At 48.1% G+C, this 18,696-nt stretch overlaps 1 protein-coding gene, 1 long non-coding RNA gene and 1 other non-coding gene across 3 annotated transcripts; 2 read left to right on the forward strand and 1 right to left on the reverse strand.

Annotated features, from left to right (window-relative positions):
* Window positions 1–584: 584 nt before the first annotated feature.
* On the reverse strand, window positions 585–4,714 carry LOC137752691 (uncharacterized). The gene is made up of 4 exons (XR_011071263.1): window positions 4,625–4,714; window positions 4,322–4,385; window positions 2,765–2,829; window positions 585–779 (listed from the first exon to the last, which is right to left on the reverse strand). It is a non-coding gene; the product is annotated as an uncharacterized lncRNA (long non-coding RNA).
* A 342-nt stretch (window positions 4,715–5,056) lies between these two features.
* Window positions 5,057–7,368, forward strand: RPS11 (ribosomal protein S11). The gene is made up of 5 exons (XM_068529109.1): window positions 5,057–5,166; window positions 5,851–5,982; window positions 6,181–6,256; window positions 6,586–6,715; window positions 7,192–7,368. The coding sequence occupies exons 1-5, from the start codon at window positions 5,152–5,154 to the stop codon at window positions 7,313–7,315; spliced, it is 477 nt and encodes a 158-aa protein (XP_068385210.1). The 5' UTR covers window positions 5,057–5,151; the 3' UTR covers window positions 7,316–7,368.
* LOC137754038 (small nucleolar RNA SNORD35) lies at window positions 6,384–6,473 on the forward strand. Its single transcript, XR_011071716.1, has one exon. It is a non-coding gene; the product is annotated as a small nucleolar RNA SNORD35 (small nucleolar RNA).
* Window positions 7,369–18,696: the final 11,328 nt, after the last annotated feature.

Genomic DNA, 18,696 nt, shown 5'->3' on the forward strand with positions numbered 1-18,696 from the left:
CACCCACCATTAAAAAGATGAAGACAGGTCAGACTGGGAGAAGTTATTTGCGTATCTCTTGCAGGACTTGAATGCCAAATACAGAGAAAAACTCTTCAAAACTCAGTAACAAGAGATAACCAAATAAAACTTCGGCCAAAACTTGAAAACACGTTTCACCAAAGAAGATACACAAATGCCAATAAATACATGAGAAGATGCTCATCATTCCTCAGAGAGAATGCAAACGAAATCTCCAGGCATAACCTTAATCATTCCTGTGGGACAAGTACAGGGAATCAGAACCTCTGGGCCAACAGAATGAACATTTCCAAAGCTCCAGTTCCATCTTGCCCAACTGCCCACAACCAAAGGACCCTCCAGGTCAGCCTCATCTCCTGGGCTAATAGCAACCTTGGAGACCCTGGTCTGTGGGTGGGGTGCAGGGATACGTCTTGTTTTAATAGACATTTCTGTGCTCACTGGGGAGGGGGAGGGTCTCCAGGTCTCCTAGCTTTTGGATTTCTGTTGTGAAATGCTAGTAAATGTCTGAAATCTGGCAGAGACAGGGAAATACGCCCTCAAGTGGTAACAACTAGAGTTGGCTGAAGTTTATTATTGGGCAGCAAGGCTGTTTACACTGCAGTTCAAAAAAATCGATGTGGTGGGTTGTAAGCAGCCTTAAAATGATAATGAAATTGAGGGGCTTCCCTGGTGGTCCAGCGGTTAAGACTTCACGCTCCCAATGCAGGGGGCCAGGTTCGATCCCTGGTCAGGGAACTAGATTGCGCATGCTGCAACTAAAAAAAGAAAGATCCTGCATGTCACAACTAAGACCCGGCAGACCCAAATAAATAAATAAATATTTTAAATAATAGTGGTGATAACGAAATTGAATAGAAAGGAAAAAAATCAGTGTATTACAGAAAGGAAAGGAGAGAGTTAAAAGACTTAAAAATTAGAAAACAGAGAGAAGAAGGCAGAGGAGGGTGAGAGAGAGGTGTGTGTGTTTGGTCACAATGCAAAATGTATTTCCTTCTGTGGGTTGTGATCAAAAATATCTAGAAGCTAAGGACCTAAACATCTCCGATTTGCCCTCACCCCTTCAGAGTGAAGCAGTATTTCTTTTCTTTACTCTTCCCTTATCAAAATCTCACCAGCTGCTCAGCAATTTGTAAAATATTGAGCATTTGAGACACGAGACAGGAAATCATACCTAATCTCACCACCTGGAGATGTAAACCACCAGGGCAATATCATGCATTTCCTTCCAGGCTTTTTTCTAAGTTAGAAACTTTTATGCAGACTTTTATATGTAACTTTTGTACATAGTTTATTTAGCACACATTGTAGACAGCAACTCCAGGTCCTGCTTTTTTTTTTTTTTTTTAACTAAATATCATAAATCCTTTCTAAGTCATTCAAATACTCCAGAACTTACTTTTTCTTCAAAAAATAAATTATAAAGCTACTACAAGGTCACTGGGGGGAAGACATAGCAGGTTCTAAAATGAAAAGTCCCTCCTCAATGCTACCCCAGAGGGACTGAAACAATGATAATTAAAAATATATCATTCATCACCTATATGTGGAATCTAAAATATGACACAGATGAACTTATGAAACAGAAACAGACTCACAGACATGGAGAACAAACGTGGTTGCCATGCGGGGCTTGGGGGGAGGGATAGATTGGGAGTTTGGGATTAGCAGATGCCAACTATTATATATAGGTTGGGAAAACAAGGTCCTACTGTGTAGCACAGGGAACTATATTCAATATCCTGTGATAAACCATAATGGAAAAGAATATGAAAATGTATATATATGTATAACTGAATCACTTTGCTGTACAGCAGAAATTAACAACATTGTAAATCAACTATACTTCCATAAAATAAATTTTAAAAAATGTATCGTTCAAAATTCACAAAGCTATCAAGTGTAAAAGAAATTTAAACAATTAAACTTCAAATGATTTTTTGTAAGTTTGTAGCATTTATATTTCTGAAGTTATTACAACTTAAAAGACATCATATATATTATATATACATATATATGCAACCAGCCTTCTCTGTCTATAAGAGCATTTTTTTATGTTGATAAAAAATATACTAAATCTTTGCTGTTCAATATGCAAGCCACTAGCCACATGTGATTACTGAGCATTTGCAATATGAATAGAATGAGTGAAAAATTGAATTTTAAATGTTACTCAATTTAAATTTAAATAACCACGTGTAACTAATGGCTGTGTTATTGGACAATGTAGTCTATAATACCTAAAAAGATAAGCCACAACTATATCATGTAATAAGCTTTAAAAAATGCATTAAACAACAAGGACCTACTGTATAGCACAGGGAACTGTTTTCAATATCCTGTGATAAACCATAATGGAAAAGAATATGAAAAAGAAATATATATGTAAAAAAATGCAGTCGTCCTATAGATTGTCCATAAACATTTGAATAAATGGATCATGCTGTGCCTCTTGTTCTGCACTTTGCTTTGTCCACATACAAATTCAACAGAGGGTAGACTAGTTTGAAAGACACATTGGCAGATGATAACAGGATGACAGCAGTTGCTTCTGCAGAGGGAAACTGGGTGCGCATGTCCGGGGAGAAGAGTGAGGGAAAGATTCATCTTTCACAACTTACTTTGTACTTTTAGAATTCTGTACCATGTGCATGAAATCCCTATTCAGAAGTCATCGGAAATTTAAAGATTAAAAAATGAAACATGTCTGGCAGTGTTTTCATTTCCAGATTGGTTGACTTACCTCATGTTTATTACGTGCTTGCAGAGTGGTCCATGATCAAGCTATGCCAGGATTTACCCATCTGCCTGTAAGTGGACATTTTGGTGTATCTAATTCTCCTCCATTCATTTGGTCAGTTATTCAACAAGGACAAACTGAGCACCTACTATGTGACAGTCACCAGAAGCCCTGGAGAACAAAGGCAACGAAAATTCCTGCCCTCATTTTAGTGGGGAAGAGGAAACAAAGGATAAATAAGAAAGCATGAAAGGGGACGGGGCAGGGGGAGTTTGGAATTAACATATTCACACTACATAAAATAGGTAAATGACAAGGTCCTACAGTATAGCACAGGCAACTATACTCAATATCTTGTAATAATATAATGGAAAGGAATCTGAAAAAGAATATATACACATATATATGTATAACTGAATCACTTTGCTGTACACCTGAAGCTAACACAACATTGTAAATCAACTATACTTCAATTTTTTAAAAAATTGGAAAAAGATCAAAAGAATAATATTTTGTGACCTGTGTAAAAGTTTGTTGGGAGCACAGATTTTATGTTCTAAATGCAATGCTTAAGAAAGTCTTTACTAGGGAATTCCCTGGTTGTCCAGTGGTTAGGACTCTGCGCTTCCACTGCCATGGGAACTAAGATGACACAAGCTGCACGGTGCAGCCAAAAAAAAAAAAAAAAAGTCTTTACTAGACTCATAAGTGAAAAAAACAAAACAAAACTCATGTTTTCTTCTAGTACATTTATGGTTTCATTCCCCAAACCCACCTAAATTTTACATTTACACATCAGAAATTTACTTTGGCATACAGTAGGTGGTAGAGATCCAACTTTATTTTTTTTTCAGATGGTTGCACACTTGTCCTAACATGAAATCACTGAATATTCTGTATATTCCCCATGGGTTTTATTTATTTATTTATTTATTTATTTATTTATTTATTTATTGTGATAGGTAAGAAGTGGATTTATTTAGAGAGAACCACACTCTGTGGAGTTAGAGCACTGGTAAATTTTAGACCAAGACTTAACTAAGGAAAGAGGCATAAGACACCTATCCGTGCCAAGGTCTGGAGTTTGAAATCTCCCAACAAGGTGCAAGTCAGTTAGAGTGTGGACAGCTGTCAGGGTTGGTCGGGTTGTTGCCACCACTGCCCAGAAGGGGGCCAGGTACCAAATAGGTGCTCATTAAGTGTGAAGTGACTGTAAAAAGGACTCAAAGCTTCCTTCTTTAAAGGTTGGTGATTAAGAACGCTGGAGCAAGACTGCCCAGGTTCAATTCCCACCTCTGCCTCTCATTTTCTGTGAAACCTGGAGCAACTAATGCCTCAGTTTCCCCATCTGCAAAATGGGAATAGTAACCGAACCATACTTAGAGTGTTAGCACAATGCCAGGCACATGGCAATTGCTGTTAGATTTTGCTTTACAAGAATTTATAAAACAATAAATTAGTATTCAGTTATAGACGTGCACTGACCAACGCAGTAGATACTAGCCCCATGTGGCTATTTATATTCAAATCGAATAAAATTAAAGTTAGGGCCTTTCTCACCTTCTGGGATGGCCCACACTCTGTCTGTGGAGTATGTTTCTCTCTAAATAAATCCACTTCTCACCTAAAAAAAAAAAAGAAAAAAAGTTAAAAATTCAGGTCCTCAGTCGCACGCACCCCACTTCCAGTGCCAGTGGCCACTGTGTTGGACAGCGCAGATACAGAACATTTCCATCACAGCGGAAACTACTATTGGACAGCGCTGTTACAGACAATCAGAAGACCGCCTTTTTTTTTTTTTTTTTTTTAATTTTATTTTTTCACGAAACCTTTGGGGATGAATGGCCCATAGAGGAAAACAACCTTCATTAAACTGCACCAAACTCATGGGTAATGCCCGCCCCTCACAAAGATGGCGGCACCACAGAGCATGCATGCTCCTAAGACTTTCCGGTCTCCAGTCCTGCAAAAAGATGGCCGCCGCCGCAACCCGTTTAAGCCCTGCGCGGACACAGCCACGCTGTCCCCAAACCCCACGTGGTCCCACTCCCCGCAGAAACAAGACCGCCTCCCGACAACTCTCGCGATAACAAGGCTGGCCACTCTTTCCCAACGTGACCTAGCGCGCTGGCGCGCAATGATGGCCTAAGAGTCTCGCGAGACAGTGTCTGTCTCTTCCCGCCCCTCTGCCATTAACGTCATGGCAGGGTCCGTGCGGTCTCCGAATCGCGTACTTGGGTAGGGCAGTCCGTCAATCAGAGTCTCGCCAAGGCTCCGCCTCAAACCGTGTTACCCTGCCCCTCTTTCGTCACTTCCTGTCTAGTTTCTGTGCAATCGATAAGGAAACCCGGACGCCGCCGCGGCTTTCCTTTTTTCAGGCGGCCGGGAAGATGGCTGACATTCAGGTTCGGGCTCGGGACTGACGCAGACCTAGCGGGGCCCGGGCTTCAGGGGCGTGTCCTGGAGAGCGGGACTCTGCGCCCCAGTTTGGGGGTTAATTCTGGGCGTCCTCGATTTCCCAGGGAAATTCGGGCAGAGGGCGCGTGTCCTGGCGTTAATCTCGATTGGCGCCTCCTAAATCTTAGGAGCTCCGCATTTAGGGTGTAATTAAGGCTCAAGCTTTTTAGGAGTTATCTTTTTAAAACCCAAGGTTTACAGAGTGTTTTTCTGGAGGCCTTAGGCTGTAGGGTTAATCCTGTGAGAACTGAGTCCTAAGGGCTACTCCAGGGAACCCATCGTTTGGGTATTTAATTTTGGAGCCATATGTAATTAATAAGGAGTGACTCCTGGGTGGGTATCTTTGTGTCTTGGAGAATAATTCTTGCTGAAGGGTGTCCAGGGTGTTAGAGGGATGATTCTGTATCTGGGTTTTAAGGGGTGAATTGTGCAGGCGGTGGAAGGTGCTTTAGACCGTAAATACCGACGTAACCCCGGGTTTAGAGTTGAGTCTGGGTTAGAGGTAAATTTGGGTGAGTGCAGCGTTTGGGGAGTTAAATACTGCAGAGCATGGGATCTGGGGGGTTTGTGAAGCTTTCCAGACCAGGTTGCTGCCTGCTGCAAGCTTACCAGCTTTCATCTCATCCTTGTAGACTGAGCGTGCGTACCAAAAGCAACCGACTATCTTCCAAAATAAGAAGAGGGTCCTGCTTGGAGAAACTGGCAAGGAGAAGCTCCCGCGATACTACAAGAACATTGGTCTGGGCTTCAAGACACCGAAGGAGGTATGGGGATCCTCAGAAGAAAGAAGGAGATCCCTGTTTCCCTGCACGTGTGCCCAAACTGAGTTGCCCTATCCACATCTGAGTGGCTGTTACTGGGGCTGCTGGGAGTTGTAGTTTTTGTGTCTACAGGGAGGCCACACCCCTTGTTCTTTTCAGGAACTACCATTCGGGGCTTGCTAATCCTCCTTATTCCTTCAGGCCATCGAGGGCACCTACATTGACAAGAAATGCCCTTTTACTGGTAATGTCTCCATCCGAGGGCGAATCCTGTCTGGTAAGTGAGGACCTCTGCGGGCTTGGGTTCAAATTCCCGGGTCTGAGGGAGGAGGGGCTGGGGACACTGAGACCCCAGGGTCCTGGGTGAGGAAGGGGTTGGCAGACTCCTGGTTATGGGGGGCACTGGCAGATGATGTTTGTTATTTTCACGATGGTCTTCAGATGCCCACCCCGGGCACTGCTGAGAAAGCAGTTGGCACAGCTGATGCCAGGAGCAGGGCTTCTTGGGAACCCTGCTCAGCGGCCCCTGATTCCCAGCATGCCCTGGGCTGCCCATGGCTCCCTTCCCTATGGGGCCTGACCCGGGATCTGCCCCTTCTCCCGCAGGTGTGGTGACCAAAATGAAGATGCAGAGGACCATTGTCATCCGCCGAGACTACCTGCACTACATCCGAAAGTACAACCGCTTCGAGAAGCGCCACAAGAACATGTCTGTGCACCTTTCTCCCTGCTTCAGGTGAGCACGGTGGCCCCAGGTAGCCCCGGTGAGCCGCCCTCCCAGGCAGAGAGGAGGGGGTGGGCTGCACAAGAGCCTGGGTGACTTGGGATGTGCCTTGGCCGTTAACAGGACGCCCTGGCTGCCGGGTGAAGGTAGTCACCTGTTGGGGGCGGGGACGGTTTGTGAGGGGACCCTGTATCACCATCTTTGGGAGCCTCCCGTTCTCTGCAAAATGGAGATGCTAGTTGGAGGTCTTCTGTCCTGGAAGGGTCAGAGCATCCTCTGCATGGTATTGAGCTTGGCGCCTTTCATAGTTAGCGCTCAATAAATAACGACAGGGCGGCATGCAGTGCAGATGGAACTGGAAATAGCAGCTTGGTTGGGGTTTGGAGGAGCCAGAGGTGACAGGCCTCCGCCTGGAGACAGTGAGAAAGGTGCCATTAGGGCCTGCTTGGGGCAGAGTCCCTCTGATGTGGCGCTGCTCACCCCCACAGGGACGTCCAGATTGGTGACATTGTCACAGTGGGCGAGTGCCGGCCCCTGAGCAAGACGGTGCGCTTCAACGTGCTCAAGGTCACCAAGGCTGCCGGCACCAAGAAGCAGTTCCAGAAGTTCTGAGACCAGACCCCTGCCCGCTGCCCCAAACAAAATAAAAGTTATTTCCCCAGTCATGGGCCAGGTTCCGTATCCATGCCCTTATCAGAGGGAGGGGGTGTCCTTGGGAATTAAGTGGGGTTGATGTGAAAGAGGGGGCTGTTTTTCATCCTCTGGGGGCGTAAGGATGGGGACCAAATCCTGCCTCCTGCCCTCTCGTCTCTGGGTGAAGACAACCTGTACCACGACGCTGCCCCTCTCTGGTCTTTTGGTCCTCGTCAGCTTTTGGTGTCGGAGTACACAATGCCTTCTACTTGGTGTTGAGCTCCCCCTGCAAGTCTCTGGGGAGGAAGTGAGTGAGGGTGGAGGTTCCTGGGTTCTCTAGACTCTGGGCCCTTTCTGGCCTCCGAGGGGAGGGTAAGGAAGAAGTAGTGGCCCTCTGGGCTTTGCTGGGGGTCGGCATGTGTTGGGTGGGCTTGAGGAGTACGCAGCTGCGTGGTTCGGAACTATGAGGGTCTTGACTTCAACCTGGGACTGTCTACCCTGACGGAAGGAGTGGGGCAGGGAAGCAAGGCACCCACCTTCCCCCCTGCATGCTGCACCGTCGCCTCCTAAGTGGACACCATGCCCATTTGCAGATGAGCAAACTCATCTGAGGGGGCAAGTTCTCTGCCTGGGGTCCCAAGGAGTCGCTGAGCTCCACGTGTCAGATTATGGACACTTTCTTTGCCTAAGCATGCAAGTAAGGAAATTGGCCTTGAAGTTAAGTCGCTTAGTAAGGACAGCCAGCAGTGCGGGGGGGGGGGCTGCAGGCTGCTCAGAAATGGATAGGAAGTCCGTAGAGGTGGGACTGATCTGGGACAGACCAAGTGGGGTGGCCTTGGGTGAGGAGAGAAATTGGAGATGGGGAGAAAGGGGACAGAGCCAGGCAAATGAAGGGGAAGAGATTTCTGACAGGGCCGGACATGGTGACCTTGACTGTCAGGGAAAAAACCTGGGAGATGGAGAGAGCTTAACAGTTGGTAATGGCAGGAGGGCTTTCTGTTAGAAGCAGAGAAAAATGGAGAAAGGAAGAGGGAACTTGAGTGTCAGATACAGAGATCAGGAGAGAGATTTGAGACAGAGCCCTCAGCTGAACACCGAACAGGGACGGAGACCACAGCCCAGGGACAGACTCAGATTCCAGAGACAGAGATGGGCCTGGAGAACAAGACAAAGAGGCACGCGTGGGGTGGGTGGCAGGTGCGGACGGAATGAGAAACACCACAGAGAGGGACCCAGGGACTTCGGGATCTGAAGCAGAGACCCTCACCAGAGCCACAGCCGGGCAGAGACGGAGGCACAGACAGAAGGGAGGTGCCGGAATCGCCCCGCTGCCTTCACCCCTCGGGGCCTGGCGCTGCTGGGGTCCCCAGGTCCCTGCCCCCCATGCCTGTACCAGGGACTGAGGCACACACTGGTACAAGGGTTGGGAGACAGGGCCGTGAGGAGAGAGGAGCCGCCGCTGCTGCCTCCCAGGACTTGGCCTGTGGACCGGCCCAGGGGCTCCTTTTTACCCAGGCCCGGCGAGGGCGGGGGTTCCTGCCAGAGGAAGCGGGGCCGCGTGAAAGAGGGCAGGAAGGGGCAGGGACAGGTCAGAGGGGGGCACCGCCCTGAGGTTCAGCCTGCACGCCTGCCCCACCCAGTGCTGGAGGGATGGAGACCCTGAGGAGGGGGACTGGGACCCGGGGGGCGGGAGCAGAGACCCAGCGGGGGATCTGAGGCCACTCAAGGAGCCCACACCCACAGGTGTTTCCGTTTGGGGTGGGGCCGCTGTGTTTACAAAAACAACAGCCCGGCTCCCCTGCTTCCTCCCTGCGCGGTGGGTTCCTGGGCGTCTCCTCCGCACCCCATCTCAGGCTACCTAGTGTCGGGTGCAGCCCGTGTGCCTGGGGGCACACCCGACAGGCCTCCTCGTGGGTCAGCTCACAAGCTCCAAGGAGAAGGCTCCCAGGGCTGAACCAGTTCTCTGGCATGATGAGTGGGAGAGGGCTTTACCTGCCTTTCTTAGAGACCTGTGACAGCTAGAGATTTGACTCCTAGGCCCAGGTCACAGCCTCAGAGCTTCCCCTCTGCCTACCTGCCTGCCCCCATCCTCACTGCCTGCACCCCTGACTTGCTCCCTCTGAGCCTTTGCACTGGCTCTGTGCCCTCTGCCCCTCGGAACCTCTAACCCCAGGCTTCCACCTGGCTCCCTCCCTCATCCCTTAATCTCTAATTCTCACCGACCTCTTTCCACTTGGGAGAACCTCCAACCCTCCCAATCTCCCTTCCCTGCTTGAATGTCTTACATAGACAGGAAAACGCGTTTATGGCATATTTGTTGTACAAATCCTGTAAGATATTGCACGTTTATTTGTTTACCTGTTGACCCCTGGAATACAAACTCCCAAGAAGACACGGAATCTCTGCAGCCTCAGCGCCTGGAACAAATTGTAGGTGCTCCAAACATGTTTAGTTGAGTGAATTTATTTATTTGTTTGTGTATTTTTGGCTGCACCATTCCTTGACCAGGGATCAAACCCAGGCCCTTGACAGTGAGAGCGCGGAGTCCTAGCCACTGGACCGCCAGGGAATTCCCTGAGTGAGTCCATTTAAAGTTAAATCCTCACATTCTCACAGGCCAGGCTTGACCCCTAGTGTTACCCGAAAACTGGGTTCACCTCTGGGTGGGTGTCGAGCCAAAAGACACAACCAAGCCAAACATCAGGAGAACAAAGGATTTATTACCTGCAGCAAGTAAGGAGAACACCGGGGATCTTTCCCAAAGCAGTGTCTCCCCAACAGCAAAACTGGGGAAGTTTTAAGCTAAGGGGACATGCATATTCATGAGGGGGCTGGAGCAGAGAATTCAGCACAGAATTGGGGCAAAGGTCGCCAGAGTCCAAGCTTTAGTTGATTGAAGTCAGGAGGGTCAACATTTTTCTGTCCTTCACCTGGCTGGGGGCCTTAGTTCCTGAAGAGCTCAAAAACTGTATCAGATTGTTCTGTACATCCCTTGAGGAGGAATTAGGACTCTATTTTATTGTTGAACTATTGTTTCTTGACTGCTTTTCCTTTTCCCTTTGTTCCCTAACTTCCCTTAAGATCAAGGATTACTGAGACCTGTTCAAGGGCAAGCACTGCAGCCAGGCTTAGATCACAAAACGGCTTAAGCCAAAATGGCTTCTCTTATGTCAAGAAAGCCATTCCTGGTTCTTTTTCTCCGGGGACCCCCTAACCTATCTGTTTACACTAGGTCTCAAGGCATGGAGTAACCGGAAGCAGTGAACATGCTCAGAAACCTCCAAATATAAGCATTAAGCCTGCAGGCTCTGTTCCAGATTCTAGCCCTGCTGTCATTAGCTGCGTGACCTTGGGACCTTGGGCGTGACTCCCCCGGGAACCACAGAGCTTCAGTTTCCTAATCTGTAAAATCTTGCCTCCCTGCCCCATTGGGAGGATGAAATATGCTCACCTGTGTTGTTGGCGGTAGAACTAGTTCCAGTAAGTGATACTTCTTAGGGAACTGATTATGTCGCATTCCTGAGCCTGTTGTTAGAACAAAGCCCAGTGATGTTTTGGTGTAGCAGGCCCTGAGTCCCCTTGGGCAGGCCCAAAGACAAGAGTCTTTGGCAGGTGGCCCCAGAGGTATTAAATGGTTGTGGAACCCTGGGTCTACTATAGCAAATCCTAGTGGTTTGTCATGGGATCTTGAGATTATTTTAGCATGCTTCTGGAATATTCTATCGCATGCCTCTCATAGGAGGCCCCAGTGGCCATTTTGCAGGGAAATTAGCTCCAAGCACAGTTTCATAGCAGGGTCCTGGCTTATGATGACAGCGGGTGTCAGGCCTGTTACATGAAAACAGGGCAGATGTTGGTTATATCATAATGTATCATGGCCTCACATCTGTCACAGCAGACCACAGGAATGTTCTACTGTAGCCAGACTGGCGAGCGTCATTGCAGCCCCCTGCGGTATTACAGCAGGATGTAGTAATAATAGATTATAGTGGGGCCTCAGGGTCTTGTAGCAGGTTCTGTTGGTGGTTGCGATACCCAGGTTATATGAGAGCCGGCGCGTGGGTATTATGTGTGGAGCGGGCACCAGGATTCATTTAACGGGCCCTGAGGTCTGTGAGTGGAGTCTAGGGAAAGGGGATCAGAGCAGGTGCGTATGTTTGAGCAGCCCTGCTGCTATATTTTAACACTGCCCTGAGCCCATCATGGGAAAACCCTGGGGTCTCACATTATAGGAAGTCCCAGCTCCCAAACCCACGGATTGTTTCAGGGGTGAGTATAGATTCTGCTAGAACATTCTAACAGGATACCAAGGCCGTTCTAGAAAAGTTTTAGGGACATATTAAGCCAGCCCAGGGTCATTTATTATTGGCTTCATTCATTCTGCTAATATTTCCTGTGCTGGCCCCTGCAGATGCAAGAGTGAGCAAGACAGATCCAGGGCCTGGTGTCTGCGAGCCTACCATCTAGTGCACCCCTGGGGACCTTAACAGCATCCTGAGGTGGGGGGGCAGTATGGGGAACAGGTTATTACTATGCTCTACTATGTGCCTTGTGCCAAACCTTTGAGTCATTAAAGCTTCTCTACCGAAGTAGGTATGATTATTATCCCATTTCACAGATAAAGAAACCGAGGCTCAGAGAGGCCCACCTGGAAGAGGCAGGATTTGGTTTTGAACTCAGGTGTGATTGCTTCCTGGGGTCAGTAGGGGGCACTACAGTGCAGGTGCAGAGAGGAGGGGCGGATGTTAAGGTGGTGATTCAGGGAGAAAGCTCGGAGCTGCCAGGGGCAGTCCCCAGGGACCAAGGCGGCTTCATGGGTGAGCGCTCCACGCTGTCCAAGCAGTTGTTCTGAAGGGACCCGCACTTGGTTCGTTTTGAAGTTGGAACAAAGGGCCCCCCGTTTTCATTTAGCATTGGGCCCTGCACATTAGTAATTGTCCTGCTGGGGCTTTCTATTGCTTTGTGATGGGCCCCTGAGGACATGATAGTAGGCCCCCAGGGGATCTAAAGGGCATAGGCAGAGGGACTTCCCTGGTGGTCCAGTGGTTAGGACTCGGCGCTTTCACTGCCGTGGCCCGGGTTCAACCCCTGGTCAGGGAACTAAGATCCTCCAAGCTGCACGGTGCGTGCCACACCCCCCAAAAGAAAAAGGGGGGGGCATAGGCAGGGATCATTAGAGCATAGGACCCTGGGGATAAGACAGGAGACAGCCAACAGATGCTGTAAATGGTCCCTGAAGACATAGCAGGACCCCAGGATACTTAGCAGGGATTCCCAGTGGGTATTAAGGGACCTTGAGGGCTTTTTCTTTTGTAGCAGGAAGGAGGGACATTATGGGGAATGTTCAGGCCGACCTCTGAGAGGCCTCTTGGCTAAACCCTGAGGCCATTCTAACAAGAGGGAGAGAAGATCAGAATGGGGACTTTACAGCAGGGTCACGGGAGGGCACCTTCCATGACGTTGACCGTGGTAGGCTGGATAACGATCCCTCAAAGATGTCTGTGCCCTAATCCTCCAAAACCTGTGATTATGTGACCTTGTATAATAAAAGGGACTTTGCAGATGTGATTAAATTCAGGATGCGGAGATGATCTTGGATTATCCAGGTGGGACCAATGTCATCACAAGGGTCCTTATAAGAGGGAGGCAGAGGATCAGAGTCAGAGAGATGTAAGGAGGAACACCGAAGTCAGAGAGGAGAGAAGGTGCTGGCTTTGAAAATAGAGGAAGGAGCCATAAGCCAAGGAATGCAGGCAGCCTCTAGCAGCTGGAAAAGGCAAAGAAATGGATTCTTCCCTGGAGCCTCCAGAAGGAATAGTCTTGCGGACCCATTTTAGATGTCTGACCTCCAGAACTGTAAGAATATGTTTGTGTTATTTTAAGCCACTAAGTCTGTGGTGATTGGTTACAGCAGCCATAGGACACTAATACAGCATTCTAGACCCATTGTGGACGGCTGCTGATGCAGGATCCCAGGGTGCATGGATAAAAGCCTGTGGGAATTTTCCCAGAGCTCCATAGAACACAGAATAGCAGGCCCTTGGTATGTTTTAGCAGGACCCTAAAGACTTCCTGGTGGGAATTCCCTGGCGGTCCAGTGGTTAGGACTCCAAGCTTCCACTGCAGGGGGCATGGGTTCAATCCCTGGTCGGGGAACTAAGATCTGGCGTGCCGCGCAGCGTGGCCCCAAAAAACACACTTCATGGTAAGGCTAGAGGCATTCTAATAGGGTCCTGGCAGGGCCCCTAGGGCTTAGAGAGGACACCCCAAGTTCATTTTGGTGACCCTCAAGGCCACATGAGGGAAGACTGGACATATTTTAGCAGGATCCAGGGAACCTTCTGAGCACGCAGGGGGAGTACTGCAGGATCCTGGGGACATGTTAACAGGAACCAAAGGACTTTTTGGCAGGACGGGTAGATTAGGGGTCCTGAGAAGTGTTGAAGTGACACCAATGGGACATTGTAGTAGGACTGAGGACACCTAGAGGAGCTACCCAGGGACGGGTAAAGCAGGAGCTGCAGAGGGATGTGAGCATTATAGATGGACCTGGGACCACTGGGAAGGCCCCGAGGGGCAATGTACTTGGGTCCTGGGAGCATAGTGGCAGGAACCCAAGGGCTTGTCATCAGGGCTCTGGTGGCATTATTTTAGGGTCCTAGGCAATAGAGGCTACGGGCCTAGGCTGTAATCCTACGGGCTGTGTGAACCATTAGAGTAGGACTCAGGGTATCAAAAGGGGATACACACAGCGTGTAGCAGGACCTGAGGGCCCTTTTTTTTTCTTAAACTATTTTTAAATTTTTATTTTATTTATTTATTTTAAATTTTATTTATTTATTTATTTACTTTTGGCTGCGTTGGGTCTTCGTTGCTGCACACAGCCTTTCTCTAGTTGTGGTGAGCGGGGGCTCCTCTCACTGTGGTGGCTTCTCTTGTTGCAGAGCACGGGCTCAGTAGTTATGGCTTACGGGCTCTATAGCGCAGGCTCAGTAGCTGTGGCGCACGGGCTTAGTTGCTCCACGGCATGTAGGATCTTCCCGGACCAGGGCTCGAACCTGTGTCGCCTGCATCGGCAGGCGGATTCTTAACCACTGCGCCACCAGGGAAGTCCTATTTTTTTATTTTTAGGTCGCACCAGGCAGCTTGCGGGATTCCCCAACCAGAGATCCACCCCGGGCCCACGGCAGTGAAAGCGCAGAGTCCTAACCAGTGGACCGCCAGGGAATTCCCTGAGGGTCTTTTTTTAGTGGGGTCTCAGGATGAGGGAGCAGCAATCTAGCTGTATGAGGGGCCACGACAGCAAGTTCCTGGGAAATGCGGAAAGTTTCTTGCCTGGTAGGGATGTTATAGAATGTCCTAGAGAGTCTGTCTAATTGTTTCTATTTTTCTTTTTTTTTTTTTTGGCTGCATTGGGTCTTTGTAGCTGTGCGTGGACTTTTTCTAGTTGCGGAGAGGGGGGCTACTCTTCGTTGAGGTGCACAGGCTTCTCAGTGCGGTGGCTTCTCTTGTTGCGGAGCACGGGCTCTATGTGTGCGGGCTTCAGTAGTTGTGGCACGTGGGCTCAGTAGTTGTGGCCCACGGGCTTAGTTGCTCCACGGCATGTGGGATCTTCCCAGACCAGGGATGGAACCCGTGTCCCCTGCATTGGCAGGCGGATTCTTTTTTTTTTTTATAATTAATTAATTAATTTATTTATTTCTGGCTGTGTTGGGTCCTCGCTTCTGCGCGAGGGCTTTCTCTAGTTGTGGCAAGCGGGGGCCACTCTTCATCGCGGTGCGTGGGCCTCTCACCATTGCGGCCTCTCTTGTTGTGGAGCACAGGCTCCAGACGCGCAGGCTCAGTTGTTGTGGCTCACGGGCCTAGCCGCTCCGCAGCATGTGGGATCTTCCCAGACCAGGGCTCGAACCCATGTCCCCCGCATTAGCAGGCAGATTCTCAACCACTGCACCACCAGGGAAGCTTGGCAGGCGGATTCTTAACCACTGTGCCACCAGGGAAGTCCCTGTTTCTATTTTTCTATCTGTCTGTCTATCTGTCTACCTACCTACCTATTTGTCCATCTGTTTTGTCCGTCTGTCTCTATTTTTCTATCATCCATCTGTCCGTCGGTCTGTCTGTCTGCCTGACTGCCTGCCTACCAACTTATCTGCCTATTTTTCTATCTATCATCTATCTACCTACTTACCTACCTACCTATCTATCCATCTCTCTGTGTCTGTCTGTCTATCTGTCTTTCATGGGGAGGTTCTGGATAGGGCAGGGCCTGGTGAGAGACAGTAATAGAGAGAACCCAGGAGTGGGCCTGGGGAGCCCCGCTTAGCTTTCCAACAGAACCTGAAGGATTCACTCAGGCTCGGCAGCGGGGAGTGAGCTTGGGGCTGAGGGCACTTTGTGGCAATTCCAGAGTGGGTCACAGTAGTTGTTCTGCGAGGGCTCAGGACTGATTTAGCAGGATTCAGGGATGGCATGGCCAGCTCCATGGGATGTTGGTGTAGCCTCCTGAAGACTCCATCACTGGGTCTCAGGATACTATCTGGGACCCAAGGAGCTTGGGGGTGGGAACCTGAGATTTTCAGAGACCCAGGGGCATGGTAGTGGCCTCTGGTGATGGTCCAGGAGAACTCCAGGGACACCAGCGTTAAAACTAGTTATGTCCATCAACAGAGGAATGGTTAAAGAAAATGTGGTACATATATACAATGGAATATTACACAGCCATTAAAAAGAATGAAATAATGCCAAATGCAGCAACATGGATGGACCTAGAGATTGTCATACTGAGTGAAGTAAGTGAGACAGAGAAAGAGAAATATGGTATGATATCTCTTACAGGCAGAATCTAAAGAGAAATGATGCAAGTGAACTTATTTACAAAACAGAAACAGACTCACAGACTTAGGTTACCAGGGGGGAAGGGACAGTTAGGGAGTGTGGGATTGAAATGTACACACTGCTTTATTTAAAATGGATGACCAGGGACTTCCCTGGTGGCGAAGTGGTTAAGAATCTGCCTGCCAATGCAGGAGACACGGGTTCAATCCCTGGTCCAGGAAGATCCCACATGCCGCGGAGCAACTAAGCCCATGTGCCACAACTACTGAAGCCCGTGCACCTAGAGCCCATGCTCCGTAACAAGAGAAGCCACTGAAGTGAGAAGCCCGCGCACCACGAGTAAGAGTAGCTCCCACTCGAAGCAACTAGAGGAAGCCTGCGTACAGCAACAAAGAACCAAAGCAGCCATAAATAAATAAATAAATAAATAAATAAATAAATAAATAAATAAATAAAAATAAGTAAAATGGATAACCAACAAGGACCTACTGTATAACACAGGGAACTCTGCTCAATATTATGTAACAACTTAAATGGGAAAAGAATTTGAAAAAGAATAGACACGTATATGTATAACTGAATCATTTTGCTGTACACCTGAAACTACCACAACATTGTTAATCAACTATACTTCAATATAAAATAAAAAGCTAGGGACTTCCCTGGTGGTCCAGTGGGTAAGACTCGGCGCTCCCAATGCAGGGGGCCAGGGTTCGATCCCTGGTCGAGGAACTAGATCCCACCTGCCTCAACCAAGACCCAGTGCAGCCTAAATAAATATAAATAAATAAATAAAATAAAAGTTAAAAATCAAATCACAAAGCTAAACAAAACAAAAAAAAACTAGTTATTACAGCAGAGGTGTGCAGGGTGTGATGGGCAGTGGAGCAGAGTGCTGGCATAGCTGTGGGATCGTGAGGCCATTAATGGGCCAACAGGCCTCAGAGTGGGGCTAGAGGAACATCACATTAGGGCTCAGAGAGCATTTAGATGAGTTCTGGAGTATCTTTTTTTGTTCGTTTGTTTTGGGATTTGGGGTTTTTTTTGGCCATGCCCCGCAGCGTGTGGGATACTAGTTACCCGAACAGGGATCAAACCCGCGCCCCCTGCATTGGAAGCGCAGAGTCTTGACCACTGGACCGCCAGGGAAGTCCCTGGGGCATCTTAAGGTAGGACATAAGTGGGACCCCAGTGTGATGGTTTTTAAGCTTCAAGGAAAAGTATACCAGGGTCCTGGGGGACATTGTCACAGACACTGACCACTTTTTATCAGGGTCCAAGGAACATCAGAGTAGGGTCCTGAGGGCCTTTAAAATGAGAGCACAGGGGCTGGAATGGTGCTCCGGAGACACAGCTGGATCCCAAGGGACGTAGAGGGGACGGCTGGGCATGACAAATTCCCCAAGGTATTTTAGGACTCATGGGACATGAAAGCAGGATCCTTCCGGGCGGCATCAGGATGGATCTTAGTGGATATTCTAGCAGGACCCAGGGAGAGTAATGAAAATGAACAGAGGTCCCTCACTTAGTTGAACATAGATTTACCATCTGTCATTGTTAAACACATGTGTCAACTTGGCTGGGCCACAGTGCCCGAATGTTTGGTCCAACATTACTCTGGATGTTTCTGTGAGGGTGTTTGGGGATGAGATTTACACAGAAATCAGCGGACTCTGAGTAAAGCCGACTACCCTTCAAAATGTGGGTGGGCCTCATCCAATCAGTTGAAGGTGGAAAACTCACCTCCCCCACCCGCCAAGCAAAGGGGAACTCTGAGAGCAGACTGCCTTTGGATTTCATCTGCAAGATGAACTCTTCTTGGTTTTCCAGAATGCCTGCCTTTAGACTTGAAATGTAACTCTTTCCAGAGTTCCCAGCCTGCCGGCCATCCCCATCAGATTTTGAACTCACCAAGTCTCCACAATCACGTGCGCCAATTCCTTATACCAAGTCTCTTTCTATATATATATATATATATATATATATCCTGTTGATTCTGTTCCTCCAGAAAACCCTGACTAATACATCATATGACCTAGCAAGTCCACTCCTGGGTATATACCCAAAAGAATTGAATACAGCTATGCAAAAACAAAACAAAACAAAAAACTTGTACACAAATGTTCACAGCAGCATTATTCACAATAGCCAAAAAGTGGAAACAACCTAAATGCCCATCAGTTGATGAATGAATAAATGAAATGTGGTCAGTCCCTACAATAGAATACTATCCACCTGATGAATTGGGAGATTGGGATTGACATATATACACTAATATATATAAAATAGATAACTAATAACCTGCTGTATAAAAAATAAATTAAATTAAACTTAAAAAAAAAAGAATACTATCCACCCATAAGAAGGAACGAAGTCCTGATACAGGCTACCATATGGATAAATCTTGAAAACAATATGCTGGGGAATTCACTGGCTGTCCAGTGGTTAGGGCTCGTGCTTTCACTGAGATCTTCCACAAGCCGTGCAGCGCGACCAAAAACAAACAAACAAACAAAAACAGTATG

Source organism: Eschrichtius robustus, chromosome 19, assembly GCF_028021215.1.
Source record: "Eschrichtius robustus isolate mEscRob2 chromosome 19, mEscRob2.pri, whole genome shotgun sequence".
NCBI classification, from domain to species: Eukaryota; Metazoa; Chordata; class Mammalia; order Artiodactyla; family Eschrichtiidae; genus Eschrichtius; species Eschrichtius robustus.

Bases quoted from the DNA above. Each gene is read 5' to 3' on its own strand.
- RPS11 (XM_068529109.1), top strand. The intron at 5,983-6,180 runs GTATGGGGATCC...TTATTCCTTCAG, and splicing joins GCTTCAAGACACCGAAGGAG to GCCATCGAGGGCACCTACAT. The intron at 6,257-6,585 runs GTAAGTGAGGAC...CTTCTCCCGCAG, and splicing joins CCGAGGGCGAATCCTGTCTG to GTGTGGTGACCAAAATGAAG.